A 22,584-nucleotide genomic window follows, 5' to 3' on the forward strand; every position below is an offset into this window, starting at 1 on the left:
CAGCAACCTTGCTCATCTCCTTGGAGATGACATATGTGATGTAACTTTAGGTGTACACACCTTTACGGGCTGTGATAGTGTAAAGGCAATATTAAGTAAGCCACAAGTGGCAAAGTGGTTTTCATGTGGAGAAAATCCCTACAATGAAGACTGGTGGTGGCAGCTGAATTCCGTGAAATACATTATGGTCCTGGAACAAACCCTGCTCCAGATTGAACATGACTCGAGACTGAGGCGAAGAAGCTTGAGCAGGAAAATGACCCTGAGGCGCACAGCCAGGACGATATGAGGTGGCTGTAGGACAAGTCCTTGAACTTCTAAGGCTCAGTTCAACTATGGTATTAGCATCTGTCCTGAGGGATCCGACCACAAGTGGACTGCTCCCCAAAAGTTCATCAGTTCACATTTCTCCAGTGACCACTTGTGATCAGATTGCTGTATATACAAATAAATATGTACATCATTTCTGTTCACAAAGACCAAATTATGTTGTTTTTAGCAAGACTAAACAGATTTGATATTGTCCTGGAGCAAGGGGGGCTGAGCGACTCCACGTTTGTAGCTTTACAATGAAAAACATTTTTATACATACAAAGTCCTGAATTAAAGGTCTGAATACTTCTATAAATGAGAGATTGAATTTTTTGATTACTAAAAAAGCTAACTTTGTCATTGTGGATTATTGTGTGTAGATTGAGAAGCAAAATGTTTTTTTTATCCTAATAAAAAAAAATTGATAAAACAACAGTGTGCCAAAAGAGAAGGGTTTGGATACCACTGTAACTGTTCTCAGGTCATTATGACAGCACTGCACCATAGTTGAAGTGAAATAAGAGCCTCTCCACAAACTGCTGTGATTGTGCTTTAATTCATCTGTGTTTGGCTCAGCCATTCTGTAAACACACAGCTAAATAATAAATAACAAACAGATGAGATTATTACAGGAAGTTAATCACTCCTTACATACTGTATATAGACACATGAATAGACATGTTTTCAACATGAACTTACTAACAACATAGAAAAATAAATCTAACAAAACTTGAGAAATCAAAAATGGCACCAAACTAAAGCAGATAACCTGCCGGTGGCTGTAAGGCAACTGGAGCGTAGACGGCACACTGAGTGTACATGAGTGGCAAGGTGGCACCATGGAATAGACACCAGGAATAGACACATATTGTTAACACCATAGGACGCAGAGCAGTAGGGAGCTGCTGATGTCTCTGACACGAGAGGGCTCTCAGGTCTGATTTTGGTACAAAACTGAACTTAAGCAACAAACACAATCTTCTGAATAAAGAATCCTCATATCCTTTTCTCAAGGTGCATTATCTGTGACATCATTTCCAAACCCACGTGACCAAAAAGTCCTGGAAAAAAATTCAGGCCAACCATTTGATGGAGTCAAATGTCTAAAGGTGTGTTTGTCAATGTAAACCGCGAACAGTGATGAGGCTTCAGAGAGACCTCCTACATGCAGCTCTCTTCTGGTCACTCCAAGTCCTGCAGGTTGATTGTGCTTCCTGTGAACTGGGAGTTGTCGGAGCCGTTGTCATCCTCGGCCATCACTGAAGGTTCCTGTGAAGATGGAGCCACAGAGCTCAGCTGTCTAACAACATCGCTGAAAAGAATATTGCAGGAATCATAATTTCCCTGTGGTGGTTACGATCTTTTCTCTGTTTTCAAACCATGCGGATATATCCACCTGCGCTTCCACATTACCACATGGTCACTACATACATACTTCACATCCACTGGAATCTGAGTATTTTTTTTTACTTGTTTCTCTTTTTTTATCTGCTTGTATCACATTTTGTTAATGTGTATCTCACTGGTCCATGATTTTTTCATATGTGGTAATGTTTGATTGGTCATGATTACTTATTTTAAATAGGACATTTCAATTATGATGATTACATGACTTGCATATAGGAAATTCCATCCATATTCCTGATTACATGTTAAGAGAGCATAGTCTGATTATGACGTCAAGCAGTTGGAAACTGTCGCACATGTCGTTGCTGCCGAAAGTCCAATAGGATGTTATTCAATTCAATTCAATTTTATTTGTTTAGCGCCATATCACAACATACATTGTCTCAAGGCACTTTACATAGTGAGGTCAAAAGATTATTATGCAATCAAGACAAATACATGTCAGCACAGTGCAGCCATAATTCGAACATTGCTTATTCTGAGTAGGACCTCATTCGTCTTAACATAATCAAAAATGCTGTTTACATGGCAGTGTCTTATTCAGACTATTGTCTTAGCAGGGTCAACATTAGAATATGACAAGTTGTGGGAAGTTGTAAATGTCTCACCTGTAAGATGTTGACGGGCAGGTCGACAGTAAGCTGAGAGTGGGAGCTGGAGGGCTGAGAGCTCAGCTGGAAGGCAAGATCTCCATCACTGGCTGGGTCATCCTGCGTGTGCACACACACTTTGATCAGCACGTCTGTCAACAGCAACTATCTTGTATCTGAGCAAATGTTGTCACTATAGAGGTGTTTTCACATTCCTCTCCTGGAGAAGGACATTTCTGTGCACTTCTCTGCAATTTGAAATTCAAACGAATCCTGGGTAAGCTAGATTTGGTAGGTCACAAATACAGAAAAATAATCACTGTCGAATATGCAAATGTAGGCAAAGAAACGGAAAACTTTCAGTGCACTCAGAGGCAGCGCATCCACGAGAGGATGGCAGGTATGTCAGCAGACAGATAGAGTTAGCATTAGAAGTCTGTGAAAGTTTTATGGCTGAATCTAATCGATGTTGCCACTAGCCATCTTGTTGTGCACATTCTTCCACCGGTGAACCTAGCACGAGCAGCTGTGGTGAGTGGGTGTGCAGCCTGTTATTTGCATCTTATGAATATTCATAGTCTCTGAATTCCTCAATGAGGGAGAGAGAGAGGATGGTTTAACTTTGAGCACAGATTCTCTCCTGTGAACTACAGATTTCCAATAAAACCATCAAGGCCAAAGTGACTCACTGATGCTTCGCCGACATGTCCAGATATCTAGCAGCTAAATATCTGAATCTAGATCCCCTTTGTGAGCTGTGATGAGACACAGTCAGTGAGTGTGTCAACCCTGGAAATCACAACAATACTCTTCACACATATTCTCTGCCTTTTCCTTGTTTCTGAAAAAAATCATCGCACAGACTATATGCGGGACTTGTTTCTGTCAAGTAAACAAGTGCGCCAATAGTGTCAAAATTTTTTAACGCGTTAAATAGTTCTAAATTAATGCACAGATTAACGCGTTAATGTTGACAGAACTAGTTTTTTTTTTTAAAAACCCTTTAAACAAAACAAAATATTAAGCATAGGAAATGATTTCTTTTTTACTTTAAAACGTAACTGGAGGGGATCTGTAAGTAAATGGTTCTCTCAGCAATAGTCAAAACAATTTTACTGTCGCGTGGTTATGGCACAAACTTTATTGTAACCTGATGTCTGGGGATCTCACCTGCAGCAGCTGAATTTGGACATACTGGGCGCCGGTGACGGGGTCGCGCAGAGTAAGGCCTCCATTTGCTGTCGCCGCTCCTTCGCCGTAGCGAACACCAGAGGGAGCCAGCGGTGCCGGAGCAACAGCTGCCTTTGCTGCTTTAGTTTTTCTCTGGCTCGGCCCTGAACTGGCTGAATTGGGAAAAGATAAGGTCAACATCTGTCAATGTTGTAGTTTAGTCTGCAGTCTCTGTCTAGTCTGAATGAGCAGCATCAAATAATGTGTTACCAGTGGTGGCTGATGGGCCTCTTTGTTTCTTTTTCTTCTTGGCCAGCTGGATGGCTCTGTAGTCCGTCCTGGCTGAGCCTCCACTTTCCTGACACACACACACACAGTGGATACACATTAAAACTGAAACCAGTTATTTTCATTACCAATTAATCTTCCAATTATGTTCCAGATTAAAGATTGTTTGGTCTAGAAAAAGGTTTTTTTTTTAAATGTTGAAAATGTGTAAATCATGATTAGTCCAAGGTATGTCTTGAATCGCTTCTTTTGTCTGATGAACAGTACAAAAACCTAATGATATTCATAGAACTTTTATAGAAGGCTAAGAAAAAAAAGAAAATGTCAACTAGGCCCCTCACAATAACGTCTTTTTGTTGCACGATATATTGTCCCAGAAATTATTGCGATAAACAATATTATCGTCATTTTAAGACCATTCTTCGATACTGAATCATGTGAGCTTGGTCGTTGTGTCCTACACGATTTGTGTTGCTGCTGATAAAAATGTTATCCAGAGTTTAGGCCTCGGACAAAACAAACAATTTGAAGACATGGTGCCTTAAGAATAATACAAAGAAATCCATATTTATAGATCAAACCAATAAATGATTAATCATTTATTAGGCAGGAAGACTTGCTGGACTGTTGTTGGCATTCATTCTTATGTCGAAAACATGCATGTAGACACAATGGCTGTTATTGAGGTCAATAAAAATTATTGATTTCATATTCATGTATCGTACAATAAGTCAATAATGTAATTATCGTGACAGGCCTAACGTCGACGTTTGAGAGGTTGGAAATAAAACATTGTTCGCAGTTTGCTTTAAAAAGCTGTTGATTCATGGTCATTAGGCATGTTTCGATTCTGATACGAGAACCGGAACTGCGTCCAATACTGATGAAAATGCCGTATCAGGCATCGGCAAGTAGGCAAATATATATACCGATCCCACATCGTTAAAGTAGTTTCACCCCCATAAAACTGCACTCGCTGGCAACGCTACACTAATGGAAATCACTTCTTTGTCACTCCACAGCAGCAGTTACACTGACAGTGGTAAGTACTGTGTATAGAGCGGCAAAGAAGTAGTGATTTTCGGCAGCGTAGCGTTTGTCAGAGTTAACAAAAATGTCAGCAATTTGATTGTGGTTTTGCCTTCATTTTGTTTCGGCTGTCATGGTCTATGCAGCCAACGGAGGTCACCCACCTCCATCAGCCGTGTAGGCCACATCTTCCTCAGGAGGCAGCCCCTGAATTTGGACACAGCTAAAAGTCCCAGAAGTAAAACAGCAACTTGTATCATACTGTTGTTTTATACTGTTACTGTGAAAGATTCAGACTAAAGGTATTTTATTGTCTAAACTGTGGATCCCAAAAAGCCCTTGTTATTTCTTTTTAGATTTATTTATTTTTGAAGTTGCTGTCTCACCGTTTACTACAGTTAGTGTACTGTTTGAAACTTTAACGCTTTTTATTTTTAGACGCTGAGGCTGCACTTTAAACAGCTATTAGGAGTAAGTGTTGTTTATTCCTAGATTTATTTATGCATGTTCTTTTTCACTTATGACTGACAAACTAGTTAATAAAAGAAGTTCTATGACATCAGTCTCTGTATGTATCTGTTTTCCAAGGGCTTAACCTGAGCCAGGCCAAACAACAATGATAGAATCATCACTTCCACAAAGGGTTAGTAGCATACTACGTTAAAATGGGTTATTTAAGTTGTACATTTTTTCGTTACTCAGTATTGGCCGATACGCAAAGTCCAGGTATCAAAATCACAACATCTCTACTTCATTATTATATCAAATACCTAATGTTTGCAGAATTATTTTCTGTTGATTCAACTCTTTGAAAATGGAGTAATCATTTCAGCTCCAATCATAACAACTACAGTTCACTTCATCAAAACCACCCACATTATGTAGGCCTTTGAGTTCAAACACAAGCGGATGACATTTGTGTAATTTCCCTAAAATCCCACTTTCTGATATCAAATGAAAGAAAAAAAGCAAAAAAAAATTCAGTTTTCAATTAAAGACAGCCACTCCAAAAAACAAAAAAACTGTGGCTACTCACTAGGAAGCTGCTTGGGGACACGGCGTTGAGTTCTGGGTCTTTCTGAGGGCTGAAGCTGCTGCTATGAGTAGGGAAAACAAACTGGGTGAGGACTTTTCCTCCTTCCGGCGACCCCAGCACCTCTACACAGCCCAGTAGTGGGCCACCTCCCCCCTGTCCACCGACCTCCACCACTGTAGAGGGTGAGGCCAGCAGCTCAGTCACAGGAGCCACAGATGCCACAGCCAGGGTGGCTGTGGCATCCATGCTCAGGGCGGTTGAGGAGCTGAGTGGGTGCTGCAGAGTGGGGTCCACAGAGGCACCAGCACTATGCATGGCGAGAGCTGTGAGGGTGCCCAGGGCCTCTGGGGTGACAGTCTGCACATCATCTAGGTTTAGGGTACCCTGAGGGGGCAGGACGTCGCCCACCGTTCCCTCCAGATCATGGTGGGGGCCAATGTCAGCACTGGCTGCTAAAATAAGAGGGTCTACAGTCTTGGCCAACGTGGTGCTAGTGCTAGTACAGAGTGTGGTCCCTACTGAGGAGGGGTCAATGGTAAGAATCCCTGAGCTGACCAGGGAAAGGTCCATGGTGAAGGTGCCATTAGAGCTGCTGCTGCCGACAGGAATCCCCACACCGATACCCGTGGTGGGTGCAGTGCCTCCAGGCATGGCAGAGAAGAGAGAGCTCAGGTCCAAGTTGGTCAGCTGGTCGCCCCCAGCAATACCAGGTCCAGCAACTGTTGTTGGGTTGGAGCTGATGAGCTCACTACTTGGGGTCAAGCTGGGCGTGTTCTCCATTTGGCTCAAAACATCTGGCGTGAAGGAGAGGAAAGTTATAGGAGAGAAACATTTTCTCCACAGCATCTAGTGGAATAAATCAGTATTTTCCATTGACTACCTAGATTGTGGTCGCCATAGTCTAATTCATCCCACCAGTTTCATAATAATCTGAAGATATTTAACACTTCTCAAGAGCTCTCTTTGGTGTCGTTGCTTCACTTTAGAGCTGTGTCCAGCTCTCTTTGCCCTGCTGTCATGCAGTCTTTTTTAAAACATCCATAAAGTCTTTGCTATCGTTTGTAGGGAGGCGGAATTCAGCATAACGTCGGTAGATACTGCTTTCACTGTGTGCACTGTCGCGACAAGCACACAGGCAGATCGTCCCTTGTTGTGCATCGGGTGCACATGTTAGCGTACTGTTTGCATGTTCACTGGGTATTGTCAAAATCCATTCTGACACAAGTAACGTATGTAAATTAACGGGAGTGTGTGTGTGTGTGTCAACATATTAAAATTGTAACATGCACATTAGGGCTTTGACTCCGAACTTCGTTATTCAAATATAATTCAAATATTTTTTTTTTTATAATATTCGAACGAATATTAGGCAGCCCTTAATATTCAAATCTGTTATGGGCATTATTTTTCATAAATGTGTTTGCTTGAATGTTGTTTTCAATTCAGATTCCGAGGCTTTTTCACGCCTGGTGAAGTTGTAAATCGCGAGCTCATTAGCAAGGCTATTATTGGTCATCTGGGCTCCTGTAGTTGACGTTTGCGTCCTGGTTGGCGCCTTTAGCACAACAATGGCCGCGCCAACGCCGACAACAGCCCCTGAGGAGGAGGTTGAAATTTACATGGCAGACAATTTTAAAAGCAACGTGTGGCGCTACTTTGGGTTCCCAAAGATACCGGGGAAAATCACCAGTAAGGATAAAGTTATATGTAAAATACGACAATGAGCCCCCACCCCCGTCTGACAGCAACCCGCTGTCTTGGTGGAAGGAGAGAAGCCCCAAGTACCCCCATCTCCCCCAGCTGGCACGCGGCTACCTGGCAATATGCGGGACATCCGTGAGGTTGGAACGAGTGTTTTCCATCGCGGGGAACAGTCACAAAGCAACGCTCTTCTCTAGAGCAAGGAAATGTTAATCACCTTGTATTTTTGGCGAATAACTTAAAAAAGTCTGCAGCCAGATAAACTGCAGCCAGCCAGATCTTTGTGTCAGCGAAACAATTTGTTAATCAGTTAATGGGCCGTTAATGGCTGATAGGATGTATTTTGTTTTTAAGGCTTACCTTTATTTATATTGTCTTTTCAGTTTAGCCTGACTGGCTTATTTTTCTTTATTTTTGATGGCTTATTTTTCTTTATTTTGATGAAATCAAAGGAATACTGTTTGTGTCTGACCTTTAATAAAAAAAAAGTTTCTTCTGAAAACATCATTGCCTGCCTATTGATGTTGACTGATACCCTGCTGCCCTCTGGTGGACAAAACATATACAACCTAAGTTTGATACTGAAGGCATTTAATGGTCAAAATACTATTTATAAATATTGGAACATATTCAAATATTAATATTAATAAACAAACAAACTTCGAATTTGATTATTGGGCAAAAGTCAAAGCCCTAATGCACATTATAGTAGGAAAACCTTTTCTGTCATGGCTGTGTGCTCAGGGCATTTATGGTCTAAGTTCTTGTTATTTACTCACAATGAATAGTATTAACATTATCCACCCCCTTTCAATGGAACCAATGAGCAATCAGTGACAATTACTAACCAGGGCTGAGGTGGTGGTGTTTGAGCATGTGGCTCTTCAGGCTGCTGCGGGAGGAGAAGTGCTTAGAGCAGTTGGCCACAGGACAGCGGGTCCTCAGGGTGCTGGTGTCCTGCTTATGCTTCTTGGAGTGGATGTACAGGCTGCTGCGTGCTGAGAACTTGGCATTACAGCCTGAAGCAAAACAAGTGGGAGACAAATGTCATAAGGTGATTACTTCTTCAGAAAATGTGCAACAAAGAAAATTGAGTAGAAGAGAAATGTAAAACTGCATCTGGCGTTAACGTCATGTTCAGTATAACCACCGATTTTCTCCTAGCAAAACATGCCATTCATACAATTTTGTCTGAGGCACGTGCATCTACCTTCTGCATGGCACTGAAAGGGCTTAGTGCCCAGATGGGTGATACTGTGACCCTTGAGGTGCTCTGCCCGGGTGAAAGACTTGCCACACCCCTCCTCCATACAGACAAAGCGACGGTCATCATCATGTTTCCTGGTAAACACAGAGAAAGGGGGGCTGTGGTCAGTAAGACATTCTAATGTCATTGCGGGTGTAATGGGTGGACAAACAGTGGGGTTAATTATCTGCACTGATCTCACACATCTTGAGTTTTGATTTAGAAAATGCTAAATTCATTTTCAATATTATTTGATTTGATCAATTTGATTTGACTCTTGCATCAGATAAAAATACCAAAGCTGGGTTAAATGTGAATTTTCCAGGTAACTTAAACATTTCTTGTACATTCAACAAGTGATGTACACCATTGTTTCCATAAATATAAAATTTTGTCAAATGCACATTATCAGCAAAATGTTTAACACAACAGATATGATATGACAGTGAGTGGACCAAGGATTGTTTTTTTTTGTAAAATCCAAAACAGCTAAAAGATGAGCATCTATATTTTTAGGCCTACATGTGCAAAACAGTGAAGAATAATAAAAAAAACTGTACCAATTAAAAAGGCTACAAAAATGTGTTAAACTATATCAAAATGGAAATTAATCTTAAAATGGCAATGGGAATAAGAAGCTGCAAAATCCAGACAACATATTGGTTATCAAGGACAACTTAAGCATAACTGTACTGGTGTGCTGAAGCTTAGTAAAACTAAAATAGATACTTCACAGGAATGTAACAGGGCAGAAACATTTTAGAACAGCATTAACATATTTGATACATTTTACACATATACTGTACATGTTTAGATCGGGTTAATTCTTGATTGTCTTTGAGATGTTTCTACACCTTGACTGGAGTTCACCTGTGGTCAATTCAGTTGAACTTGTCTACATTAACAAGGCCAATGACTTGGAACTGTGTTAATGCTAAGATTCTGGTGGTGCTTGTTTTGCTGCACACTCGGAGTTAGCGAAGGTCCTGGATTAGTGAATTCTCCAACACTGATGAGAGCATGGTAACACTACAAGTGTTATAGTCGGCTGTCAAGAAGAAGACAGGCATGGCAAACAAAAACAAAAAAACGTGGAATGGCCGTTGCAACAGATTCACTTGGTCTGATGGGGGGAAAAAACATGCAAAGACTGGTGTACGGAAATATTTTGCATTTGACGTGGATCATCAGGGAAACGTTAGACAAGCAAAAGCCAGTATGCAAACAGTGCCACAGAACTTTCCAAATGAAAAGAGGAGACACCTGAAGTTTATCTAAGCCCAGAAATCAGGGTGACTGAATTTCAGTTGTTAGACAAACATAGTGACAGCTCATAACGTGACCAGGGGCCTGTGGCCTGTACATTGACCATCCTGGATAACCTGTGCTACGAGTCTGGATATCAACCGTCTCAGTCAACTCAGTGTTTTCCTGTCCGGTTACGAGCGCGTTCATGCTGAAGAGGAGGAGTCGTTACAATTACAAGCGACATCATCAGGTCCATGAATAAAGTTTTTAATATGATACGAAAAAGAAACGCTGAAACGTGCAGGTCAATTTCGTTGAAGCGACATGTAAAAGTGACATTCTACAAAGTAAAATGAAAATAATATGATCAAACAACTAAAACAAGAAGAGATTCACTTAAAATATTTTTCAAAAGCATAAAAATATACTGTAAATAAGCAAAGGAATTTATCAAGTTAACTATTGAGAGAATAATTTTTCCCTTCTGTCTGACGATGATCAAACTATTATGAGGAGAAGCTTAAGTGATTGTTCCTGCTGCTGAAGCAAAGGAGAGAAGAAGTTAATGTGTGATGAGGTCAATCAGACTGAGTCGATGATTTAGTTAGTGTTATAAACTCTCCTTCTGTTTATTAGAAACTGTGGACACAAGAGTGGACAGATGAAAAGTCTGGAACAGCGAGAGCTCAACAGCCAACGGATCTGAAAATCCCATTCATATTCTGAATCAACACTTTGACTATTAGCCATAATGTCGGAACCACTCAAGGTCGACTCACCACGAGCTATGAAGTTGTGAAATGATGGTATATGCACCTGTAGAAGTCACAAGTCTGTATGATATCAACCTTGTTTTAAGAAAAAAAAAGTATTCTGGATATCATTGAGAATTACTACCAATCCTTAAGTGTAACATCAACATGTCTCGTGGGTTGGAAGTCATTGAAAAGGCATAGGAAATGGTTTATGGGATAGTTCCCTCACTCTTAAAATAACTATGTAAAAAGTCTTGAACCTTTGCCTTTTTTCCATTTTCCCTTTTTTGATGTTCGCTCCGAATAAAATGTTTTACGGTAACAATTCATCTTGTGGTTTGTTGGCTTGGATTCAGGCTTAAAACTTGTTATATAAGGATCTTATGAAACGCCAATGGAGTGAGTGAATCCGAAATTCTCTTCTGGAAGCCGTTCTAAAAGTGGGCAATCACTTTTGAGCTCAATATCTGCTGCACTTTATTATTTGTCACGTTACCCTAAACTCCTTTGCCCCAGTTAGGCTCCTGTAGAATGATGACTTTGGTTTTCCAGTGATCTGATTGGTCAGTAGTTAGACTGGTGACTGACTTTAAACTCTCATCTCGAACTCAGCCTGCTTCGGAGCAGGTTAGCCATACACCAGACGTTACCATGGTGATTAAACCCGGTAACAAGAGAACCAGCTTTGCTGGTCAGAAAACCCAGAGTTAAACCTGAAGTTACCCTGATAACCCCAAATCCTGCTTTGTAGTAGAGGCCTCTGGACTGATGGGGAAAGAAACATGCCAAGAATGGTATACAGAAAATATTTTGCATTTGACGTGGATCATCAGGGAAACGTTAGACAAGCAAAAGCCAGTATGGAAACAGTGCCACAGAATGCTCCAAATGAAAGGCGGAGACACCTGAAGCTTATCTAAGCCCAGGAGTCAGGGTGATCGAGTTTGAGTTGCTAGACAAATATAGTGTGAGCTCATAACGTGACCAGGGTGCTCAAAACATCAGTAAGCGTCTGTCGTCACCATTCAGTCTGTCCAAATATAACATTAACTTTTTGTAATCAATATTTAGCTCTGCTTCTTTTAACTTATTTGATGACTTACCGTTTGTGTCGGAGCAACTTGGACATGCTGGTGAAGGACCAGGCACAGCCCTCCGAGTCACAGACAAACGGCCTCTCACCTGTAAACGGGAAACTGTTTGTTTACCAGTGCTTAGGGTAACCAGGGCATATTAGTTGGTATTGGTAATATGCTAAGTTTGGGCTTCACTCCATCTTTCTTGTATCATAAACCCACCCCCTTTTAAATAAAAATAACTAGAGTCCCCACACTTTATTAAACAAGGACCCAGCCAAGCATAGTCTGGGACACAAACCAAGGTTAATCACTATTACAACACTAAGAATATTTATATTCTTAATATTATTAGGAGAACTGGCAAGCTTTACAGAAGCTCACAGACAACAATTGAAAAGTGGAGCACCTGCATGTGTGATCACTTTTTAATTGTATTTTTACAGTGGCAGCAGACTGTTCTGTAGCACACAGCAGCATGTAGCCTATTTACCAACTTTGAGTTAAAAAATATACATAATTTTTAAGTTTTGCACAGGATATATAAATGCAAGCACTTTCATTGACCAATGACTATCTCAGCCCAAGCCCATTGTCAAATACTTTCAAGAATTTCAAGGGCCTAAGAAAACTGTATCGAGTACAGTTCAGATGCATTCTTAGTTTTGTAAAGTTTTGGACATCTGCAGCATTAACACCCCCCTCTGAGATGAGAGAACAGTGAGCAACACATTCACAGCATCATGTGATGTAGAATGACCTGCCTTCTTAAAAAAACTGTGTCAATCGTCTCTAACTATTGTAGAAAAAGCAAGCGTCATCATTCACCTCATACTGACACACGCAACCGGTAACTGCTTACCTGTGTGGCTCCTCATGTGAATCTTGAGGCGACAGGCCTTGTCGTACGTCTTATTGCAGCCTGGGTAGGTGCAGGTGAAGTGGCCCGTTTCTCTGAAGTGAGTGCGATTATGGGAGAAGAGGGCGCTGAAGGTGATGAAGGTTTTCTCACAGCCTGTAGACGGGAAAAAGCATTTTTGAACCAGGTTTTTTTTTTGTAACAGCTGGATTTTAAACATGCATTGTGTCAAATTCTGGAAAAGGTTTTTAGTGAAAACCGGCTGTCCTAACAGCTATTACCTGGGAATTCACACTTGTGGGGCCTCTGTGGCTCAAAGTGGACTCTCTGGTGATTGGCGAGTCGTGCAGCACTGCGAAACCTCTCATTGCACATCTCACAGCAGAAGGAATTATCATGCTCGTGGACTTTGAGGTGAGCCTTAAGGTTGTACACGGTGGTGAAACGCCGCCCACAGCCTTCAAACTGGCAAGTGTGTGGTCGCTGCTTGTCGTGGGACTGAAGATGCCGCTTCAGCTTGTAAGAGGTTGCAAAAGCCCAGCCGCAGCCCTCCACTGAGCACTGGTGGGGGCGAGGATCCTCTGCATGGTTTAGGAGGTGAACTTTGAGTTTCTGACGCGTGTCAAATGTGCAGGAGCAGCCGGGTTCTGGGCAGCAAAAAGAGACCACCAGGTCCTTCTTAGACCTGACTGGTGGCACTGACTGGAAGTCCTCATTGTCACAGCCCACCACAGTAGCTCTGGCGGATGGGGTGACAAGATCAGCCTCTGTGACAGCGCAAAGTGCCGCAGCCTCTTGCTTGACGATGGAACAGGAGTCCAGAGAAGTGCCCAGTTCTGATAACGAGCAGTCATCCACCAGAGCCAGCTCCGAGTCACTCACTGACAAACCCGGTCTGGGCTCTTCCTGCTGACTGGTGCTGGGGACTGCCAGCGTGCTGATCTTCCCGATTGATTTGGTGCCACTTTCATAGTTGAGAAGAACAATATCCTCGTGGTCTTTCATGCCCAGGTGCTCCTTCAAGCTGACCATGTCATCCTCTCGGTGTACATGGCCCTCCGGTGGGGCAGCCAGAGTCAGGATGCCGTTTTCTATTGTCACAACGATGCTTTGGTTGTTTATCATGATGGTTCCGGAAAAGGTTTCGCTGGCTGGCGGACTTGCGGAGGCCGTGGCGGGGTCTGCATCGTCCCGCAGCCGCATCGAGTCCGAGATAAAGTCCGACGTGTCCATGGCTTCCGCGATGCACGAGCTCCCAGAAATCAAGAGACTGCTCTCGTCAATACGGGACTGCGGCGAAAGCGCCCGGACCAGTTTACCACCATTGTTTTCCGTACAAATCTGTCCACAAATCTTATCGCCATATTTGTTTGTCAAAACTACGTCTTCGACAGTGCGGTGACACGCAGACTGCTTAACATTCGCGCAGTTGCCGTTAAGTAAATTGAAAACATGCTCGCTTGTCGTCAAGGCCTGGGCGTCATGGCAGTACAGGTTGTCGCTAGATTCACGATGAAGAACGCCACTGTCGTCTCCAACCTCCATGAAGCCACAGGGACGCGCTTTCGATCGTTCCTGCCGTTTGCCCTTTACTCTACCGCCGTCCTCCGGCGATACATCCGGTCGTTGTTTGCTTACCTCGCCGTTGCTGTCCTCTTGAAACACATTCAAAACAACATACAATTCCTGGGTGGTTCTGTCCGCCCTGTCCGCCCCGCCGAGGCTCCCCGGCGTAGCGGCGGTTCGCCTGGCTAGTGCAGGCTCCTTGGAGACGCCGTCCTCGCGCTGCTGCCGTAAACCTGGAAACGGTAACGTGAGCTGGCGCTGCTGCTGCTGCTGCTGCTGCTGCATCGGTTCCTCTTCCCCTTCGAACAGAGGCAGCGCCATTTGCATGACACTGTCCGCACTCGCAATCCCGTATTTCCAGCCACTTCTGACCGGCTCGTGAGAACCAAGCGGAGAGCCGAGCTCATTCTCTTTCTCCGTCACCACGCAATGGAGCCCCAAACTGGGTCTATCGCCCGGGAAATTATATCTATCTGTTGGCTGCGGTTTGCCAACAGGCGAACAACCCGCTCCACCGCCATTTTCCGCCAGTAGGCGAAAATGTGCTGTCCTCGGCCTGCTGCTGTTGTTGTTGTCTCTTTGTAAATCGGGCAGCTCGGGTTGTCGGTCCGCGTCGCGTTCCGCGCAAAGAAAACGAGGTCTCGACCCTGTCGCTGCCCGAAGTGGAGACGACGTGGCTCCGCGTAGGGCGCCATGTTGAGAGCGAATGTTTTGGGCATCAGATAGCCCCTGGATTTCCATCTTGGTATCCCTGTAGCAGCGACACAGAAAAGGCCCGCCCTAGCACACGGGATGAGCCACCGAGCCACCGAGCCACTACACCGTTTACAGCGTGGAAATGCGGAGGGGGTGATTTAACTGGGTGATCCATGAAGTTTAGTCACCACTAATACGTTGTAAAATGGTGATACTACCTTCCACAGCAGCATTTATTTTAATATGGTTGACATGTTTATGACAGCAAAGGCCTGTAAGCCACTGTAAAGCTGGTGTCTACACTGACCCATCCAAATACAGCTGTATAAAATAATGACAACTACAAAATTGTATGAGGTGGGGTTAAAGTAGGTCAGGGGGACCCAATGGCACGTTGCATTGATTGTATTGGTGAATTTGAGTGGCATTAATCAGTACTTAATATAATCGATACATTTAGATAGATAGATAGATAGATAGATATACTTCATTCATCCCAAGCTGGGACATTCCGGTGTTGTAGCAAGCAGTACGTTTCACACAGCACACATACAAAATATATACAATATCTACACAAATAAATTTAATATATGAATAAATGGAAAGATCCATCCTCCTGATAATGTTTTTTTAAACTATTGAAATGTGAAGACAAACACATAAAATAACTCAAGAATAATTTCCAGTCCCAGTCAGTGTTCTATCATTCTGTTTCCACTGAGTGGCAGCATAGTACTATTTAACGAAAACACAGTAGAAACCCTGTGCATCATCTCAACCATGATTAAACCAACATTTTAAGAGTACACAGTGTGTTCACTTCTCGTCACTCATCACTTTCTAAAAAGAACAAAAGTAGGCGGAAGGACAAGATAGTAACAGACAACACTGCTACGCACAGATTAGACGACAAGCCTTAAATCATATATTTATTTGGTTCCCAAGCAAAAGATAGAAAACAGTGACAAAGCTAAAAAAAATTACTGTGTCCAACACAAATGGATACAAAAATAACAGGTATACATTTAGAGTATCAGAGAATAATGAAATAGAAGGAAGACCATTCACAAGATATTCTGTACATCACGTTAGACATATTTTCATCTGACCTACATGTCCGCTGCACGGAACACCTTGGACTGGGGAGCAGTAGTGAGCAGTATAATGTTAGTCAGTGTCATTAACTAACACTGTACACACCGTATAGAAAGTTGCACATGCTTCATACAAAAATATCCAATAAGTTACATGTATGTGACTTTGGGTTGGTGTACCTCTTGTTCGTAAAACACACACATGCATATGTGTTTTTGTCACTGTATGATACAAATCTACCCTACTATTCACGTGTCTTCTATAGGTTTTGGCTTATTATTAAGTTGGCAGTTCCTTCAAGTATATTGTACACAATAACAGTAGAAATAGAAAGAATGCTGCTGCACAGTACAAAAGTCAACAGGTGAGAATACAGTTTGAAGTCATTTTCAGATATGAGTAAAGATACAGATATTTTTCCTAAACAAGTACAATCATTGGCAGCATATTAGCCCAATAAGCATGCAAAATAATGGATGTCCTGTGTAGTCATATAAAAATAGAGTCCTGCCTCTCGCATACTTGTAGAATTATGACAGAAATAAGGCCACATATCCGTTTCTTTTCTGATACAACATGACACGTGTTCAAGAAAGATAAATCCATTTGTTACTGTAGTCTTTAAAGAAATCTCTCCAACTTTATATTTGTCTGTGTTGCTGTCAGGTTGAACCATTCATCCAAGTTCCAAAGGTCAGAGACAGATTTAACAAGCATGGTATCTGTTTTCAGATCAGTGTACATGTGATAAAGGAGAGCTGAACATCTAAAAGTAAATAATATCTGGGTTTTCTTTCAGTTTTGCCTGAATGGTTCATGCACACAACAAAGGCATAACAAATGAAATGAAAAACAGAGGGGCGCTGCATACCCTGCTGCTTGGATATAGGCTACTATATATGGTTTTTTTTTACACAACATAAAAGATCTCTAACTTTGCGTTTTGCTTAATTATAGAGATGTGTGCAGCGCTCTTTACCCGGCTGTCACTCTTTCCCTCTCTCTTTTAAATACACATACACACTGTACACCATACACGGCAGGATTCAGCATAAACTCAGTAGATAGATACCACTTTCGCATTGTGCATTGGCACAACCAAGGCAGGCAGATCTCAACCTATCACCGGCCTTCCTCTGTAGGAGCGTACTGTGTGCATGTGTCAACCCCCACCCCCCCAGTCAGCTCCGAAATAAATCATCTCGGGATACCCTCCCACACACACACACACAAACACACACACACACACACATACACAGTAGTGAAAAGGGTAATTAAAAAAAACCCTTTAGAAATGATGAGGGAAATGTGCAGTCAACACAGCCCTGAAAACAATGTCTCTGACACAGCACTATACATACTCAGTGTTTACTTTATTAGGAACACCTAGCTAGGTACACTGAAGTAGTCCAATATAACAATGAATTAGGGTTACAATAATGGACTGTCGTGCATCATGGCATGGTGTTTTCTATTATTTGATCCATGCCATTCAAATCAATGATGGTTGGCTACATAGCAGAAACACCTTTCTGTATAAACACTTACCCCAAAATTATAAAAAGAGTTTTTTCAACGCCTCTTCAACTAATTTTCCAAAAAAACCAGAACATTATAGCCACAATGGGGCATTTAATGTAGGACTGTTGCATTAGACTGCATTCGTTTTACATGATAAACTGACAACTCAGTGAATACCAAACCCCAGTCTCCACTACACAAATTTTCTTCCTCTTCGAATAAAATTAAATAAGGAAAAAAAAAAGGTGACCCTGACACTTCCACACATTCTCTGCTACATATGAAAAATTCTGGACTGTGTGTGATGCACATTGATCAGCTCCAGGCAGCCTGAGACAGAGGTGTCCAGTCACGAAAAATTGACCTAAACTGAGAGAGTTACAATTTAGGAAGAGGGTGCACAGCAGAGCCAACTGATATATTGATGTCGAGCTTTACAACCAGGGCTGAAATAAATTGCACAGCCTGATACTGTTAAATGGTCCACAAGCTGGAGGAAGTGGAGGCTCTGGAGTGGATGATGTTTCAGTCTGTTCTCCATCTCGAGCCAGCTACAGAGCCTAATATAGTTCCTGCTTTGAGGAGCTGCTTGCCAAAGCCTCTCTTCATGTCCAAGTGGGATTAATTTAGACTTGCCGATGTTCCATCTCTGAAATTTGACTTTGAAATGTAGAGCATTCATTACCCCTTCAAAGAAAAAGAAATGAATGTCATATTCAGCATAGAATAATATCCAGCATACACTTTCACAAAGCAATTAAAAGAACCAGTGTCCCCTGGTGCTTAGTTGCGACAACCAGGACAGGATTAATTTCCTTTTTGACTATTTTCTGGTTCCTGGGCTATGGTCAAGCCTTTGGAATGTCCTGAGAATCATTAAATAGAGAAAGGAACATCTTTCTCCGTGCTGTCTTTCTTTACAATAGATAGGAATCAAATTGTCAGCTACTTCATGATTTATTACTATATCAGAGCAGACAAAGCCAGAACTAAATTGGGGTGGAATCAGATCTGGTTCGGCAAGAGCCGTTGGGTCCTCAAGAAAAAAAAGAAAAAGTTTGCAGTAATTGTTGACTGAGGAGAAACAGCCATACTATATTTGAAGCCTATGATTTGAATGGAGTTGTTTCACTGCGGAGTTGTGTGTTGCATCTGCAGTGACAAGAGCTGAAGGAAGTCAGAACAAGAAACATTAAAAAGATCAAAAGTGTATTTTCTACTCTTCTGATCCAGATCTTGTCAAAGGAATTCTTGCCACATACACATTTAATGGAATGTTTTCTCTTCTTGTCTCTTTAAGTTTACTGTGAAAACAAGCCTGACCCGGTTCCTGTCACGCACACACACACACACACACACACACACACACACCGTTTGCTCAAATTGCAGACAACATGCAATGCCCTCATTTTCAGGCATGCATGTTGTGTTCCTTGGTGGTGGTCATGGTGGTAGTGGACATTGAGGGGGATTCAGAGGTGACGGGCAGCGGGGGCCGGGGTTCAATCCCCCGACTCTTCATGAAGGACAGCAGCTGGTCAGGGATCTCTGCCAGGACGTCCTTGGCCAGGCGGGCCATGCTCAAGACCTGATTGCCTGAGCGGTCAATGTAGTCCCGGAAAGGAACGAACTAAACAGGAAAGCGACAATGGAAGATAATAACATGTTCCCTAAATTCTGTATTTGTTAAATTGCTTTAACTCATTATTGTTGCAGTTCATAGAGGCGATTGAAAATAAGTTTGGAAATCCACTTTGATTAATTTAATTGTCTTCACATCTGACTTGATTTATGGAAGAACTCTGACGCTTCATTAATTGCATGTACATTGGCTGTTATAACAGATCAACACACGTCTATGTAGTGTTCAGAATGAGACTACAGCAAATGCTCAAAAGTGTGTCTACATCAATGACAGCATATAAGGACATAGTGAGGACAAGGTCAAAAGCATAGACTCTATATAAAGATGGACAACATGACAGCTCCCACAAGTGAAGCTAAAACAATTTGATGGCCTCCTGGTGATCTATAGGTCCCAAACCCTAGGTCCTAAACCTTAGCATATGAGACACGAGCCATACCAAAAAAATAAGTTTCAAAGTACACTGTAAATAAATTTTTCCCCAAGATGGTTTCTGACATTTTAGGTAGTTCTAATTATACTGATGTATGTTCAACTGTTCATGTTTCTGATACGTTTGATTTTAATAAGTTGTTTGATGCTAGATAAACCAGGTTGAAATGTTGTGTTTGACAGCTGAGAATGGATCACTACTGCACAGATTCAAATGAAGTCACCAGTGAATTATGGTCCTGGATATTATGTCTTTCAGCTATATACATGAATGCATTACGGCATTGAATATTTTAACAAACTCTTTCGAGTCCTGTGACAGTTCAGCTTTTGGCAGTGCGGGTGGTGACTGACCGACTTTCCCTCGGGGCTTACTATTCCTGTATGCGGTCGCTGCTGAAACCATTCACTAATACAAACACGTCAAAACCAGTACACTCAGCTGCTGTTGATAACAGCTCTCGTACAGACTCGCTACCCTCCACATGTACATGAAAAACTTTCTTTAGTAAAAATACAAAACATATGTTAATGTAGAGAGATGCAGGCAAAGGCTTCTATGTTGTTAACATGCCCCAATCTTAATCAGAGAAGGCCGCAGTCAGGGGCGGGAGCTCACGTCTGTCACTCATAATGTGAACACATTTCTGTCTACAACCTTATTTCCTCCCCCACCTAGTCTACTAGAATGTTCTGCCTTAATTGAATTGGTTAAGGTAAGGGTAAGAATATCAGGGTAAGCCCATTGGCTGCCTCTAATAGGGGGGGTCTTCCTTCAATTCTGATGGGGAAAATTTTTTCTGTCTACTACTTCACCCACATTGAAATTTCAAACTTGATTCCCAGCACTTGCATATTGTAGCTTTAGTCATTGTACTCAGCAAAACACTGCTTTAGCCAAACCACTGTGCCGCAGGATCGAATTCTGAGGCACATACTCTGTATAACGTGTAGGTTGAAGTTGAAGATATTTTCTGGTCACAGAATCAACATTAAAGCATCAAAGGTCGAAGACCAGTGTGTATGTAGAATATACTGTACCTGGACGATGTCTCTCTCAGCTAAGCGTCCTTTGGACGACACTCTGACCTCATCCCCATCCAGCTCCTCCATAGCTGCACACAACAAACACAACATTTATATGTTAGGTGGAGGCATTATATACTGTAGATCCTACATCTGTTTTGCCAAACAAACTAGATGTGCTGCAGGTGGAGGCAACCTTGTTTCCAAAATACTATGCTTCTATTCAACTGAAAAAAAGATCACATTGATTTCAGAAACCACCATCTTCATCAAAGTACTTCTGTTGCTTAACCTAAACATGGATGGGACTCTATCACCATCCACCTCGACCATCTCCTTATACTTATTATCATCAATAGTGTCAGTCTGATTGCTTATTATTTTATTGAAATACTTCTATTGTATGAAGAACAATTATTTTCTTTCTATCCTGAGATGTAAACTGTGGTCCACACAATACTAGACTGTAAAGAAGTATGTATGCTATAATCTATTGGTCTCCTAATCCCATATGAAATGAGAGGCTTTGTTTTTTGTTTTAACAGTAATGTAGTGGAATTCATATAACGTTTAGGTGGATAATCTAACTCCAATTCCAGAATAAACAACATTAATTTTATCTCACAGGGAAAATTTCACCCACCAAATGTATATTAATTTTGTTGAATTAGTTTCTCAGTTTTTCAATCCTCAGGAGTTCTTTGTCTACTTGTGCAATAATTCTGATATCAAACACAGCACACGCTGTGCTGATTTCTGTGCCGATCTATTAGTTTTATCTTGGGTAAGGTGACTAAGGGAGCAAAGCTCTTACAGAATCATGCAGCCGTAACAAGGTTTTAGGTTTTAAAATAAACTAATTATAAGCTTGGGTAGGGAAGGGATGTCCCTACTTGCCTTCGGAGGAGGTGTCCCACTTCAAACACTAAGGAGAGGGCCTATTCACTGCAGGTTTTCTGTGTGGGTGTGCCAGATTTAGTTTCACTATTTGCTATGTGCCTTTACACTTGTCCCACCGTCTCTGCCCGGAGTCTCGGAAGGCTGAGTGGGGCCAACAATCATATGCAGAGGGTTTGATGTTCAGTGGATAGAGATGAGGGGATGAGAGAAAACAGAGAGGAAACAGGCAAAATTAAAGGAATAACTACAACATGGTGTAGAGCTAGCTTTGTTAAGGATGATGTATATTTTTGATAATAATAATAATGATGATAATAGTATTATTGATAATAATAATAATAATAATAATAATAATAATAATAATAATAATAATAATAATAATAATAATAATATTTTTAATTGGAGTTTCGCAAGAGGTCAATTCTTGGTATTATTATTTTTTTTTGTGATCTATGTCATTTTTAGAAATTTAGAATGTAGAAAACGAATAATTCCCAGTGCCGAACTTCTGCACCAGAAGGTATTATTATAAAAGACGTGTTCAATGTGTGTGATATATTTTTCTTTCCATTAACTGAATTGTTGTTTTTTTGTCGTGAAGGTGTGTATTTAGAGATTGTAATTTGAAGTGTTCCCCACTAAGCTGCTAAGATTTGTTGCAATGGATGTGTTCCCTCCTGTTGTCTCCCTTATGTAAAACAACATCATCAGAACTTACGCAGACACAGGAACGAAGGGGATGCAAAGGACAGGAATATCTTCCTACATCCATTTATTTATTGATTGTTGTCAACAAAGCAAATCAAATTAGCCAGTGACAAACAATCTGTGGCATTCCCAAGAGGGACTGTTTTAATATTTTAATTAAAAGGAAAAGAAAAGAAATTAAATGAAATGAAAAGGTACTGAGCGATGCTGATGGGAGACTGGTGAGACTACATGACACAAATACTGTCGACAGGAGATGGTGGTCTGGAACTGCAGAG

The 22,584-nt window shown here is 41.6% G+C and overlaps 2 protein-coding genes across 3 annotated transcripts in view; both read right to left on the reverse strand.

The window, feature by feature from the left end:
- Positions 1–849: 849 nt before the first annotated feature.
- si:dkey-156n14.3 (zinc finger protein ZXDC) lies at positions 850–15,062 on the reverse strand. 2 transcript variants are annotated; one of them, XM_035630973.2, is made up of 10 exons: positions 12,999–15,061; positions 12,721–12,873; positions 11,886–11,964; positions 8,744–8,874; positions 8,382–8,552; positions 5,833–6,626; positions 3,750–3,837; positions 3,480–3,652; positions 2,328–2,429; positions 850–1,581 (listed from the first exon to the last, which is right to left on the reverse strand). In XM_035630973.2, the coding sequence occupies exons 1-10, from the start codon at positions 15,022–15,024 to the stop codon at positions 1,495–1,497; spliced, it is 3,804 nt and encodes a 1,267-aa protein (XP_035486866.2). In that variant the 5' UTR covers positions 15,025–15,061; the 3' UTR covers positions 850–1,494. The 2 variants fall into 2 exon arrangements, with proteins under 2 accessions (XP_035486866.2, XP_047188693.1); XM_047332737.1 differs by having other exon boundaries at positions 1,489–1,624; positions 12,999–15,062.
- An 862-nt stretch (positions 15,063–15,924) lies between these two features.
- Positions 15,925–22,584, reverse strand: part of LOC118309994 (copine-9-like) — a 171,314-nt gene continuing 164,654 nt past the window's right edge. Inside the window, exons 20-21 of the mRNA XM_047332947.1 lie at positions 20,714–20,787; positions 15,925–19,225 (exon numbers count right to left, since the gene is read on the reverse strand). Of these exons, the coding sequence (XP_047188903.1) occupies positions 19,007–19,225; positions 20,714–20,787 (293 nt within the window). The 3' untranslated portion in view covers positions 15,925–19,006. The remainder of the gene's footprint in view (positions 19,226–20,713; positions 20,788–22,584) is intronic.

This window comes from Scophthalmus maximus, chromosome 6, assembly GCF_022379125.1.
Source record: "Scophthalmus maximus strain ysfricsl-2021 chromosome 6, ASM2237912v1, whole genome shotgun sequence".
NCBI classification, from domain to species: domain Eukaryota; kingdom Metazoa; phylum Chordata; class Actinopteri; order Pleuronectiformes; family Scophthalmidae; genus Scophthalmus; species Scophthalmus maximus.

What these genes read in the sequence shown, in the direction of transcription:
- si:dkey-156n14.3 (XM_035630973.2), bottom strand. Translation starts at nt 15,024, where the DNA reads ATGGAAATCCAGGGGCTATCTGATGCCCAAAACATTCGCTCTCAACAT. An exon ending in CCACAAGTGTGAATTCCCAG is followed by an intron (nt 12,874 to 12,998) that starts GTAATAGCTGTT and finishes TCCCGTCTACAG; the next exon opens with GCTGTGAGAAAACCTTCATC. An exon ending in AGGCCCATCAGCCACCACTG is followed by an intron (nt 3,653 to 3,749) that starts GTAACACATTAT and finishes TTCCCAATTCAG; the next exon opens with CCAGTTCAGGGCCGAGCCAG.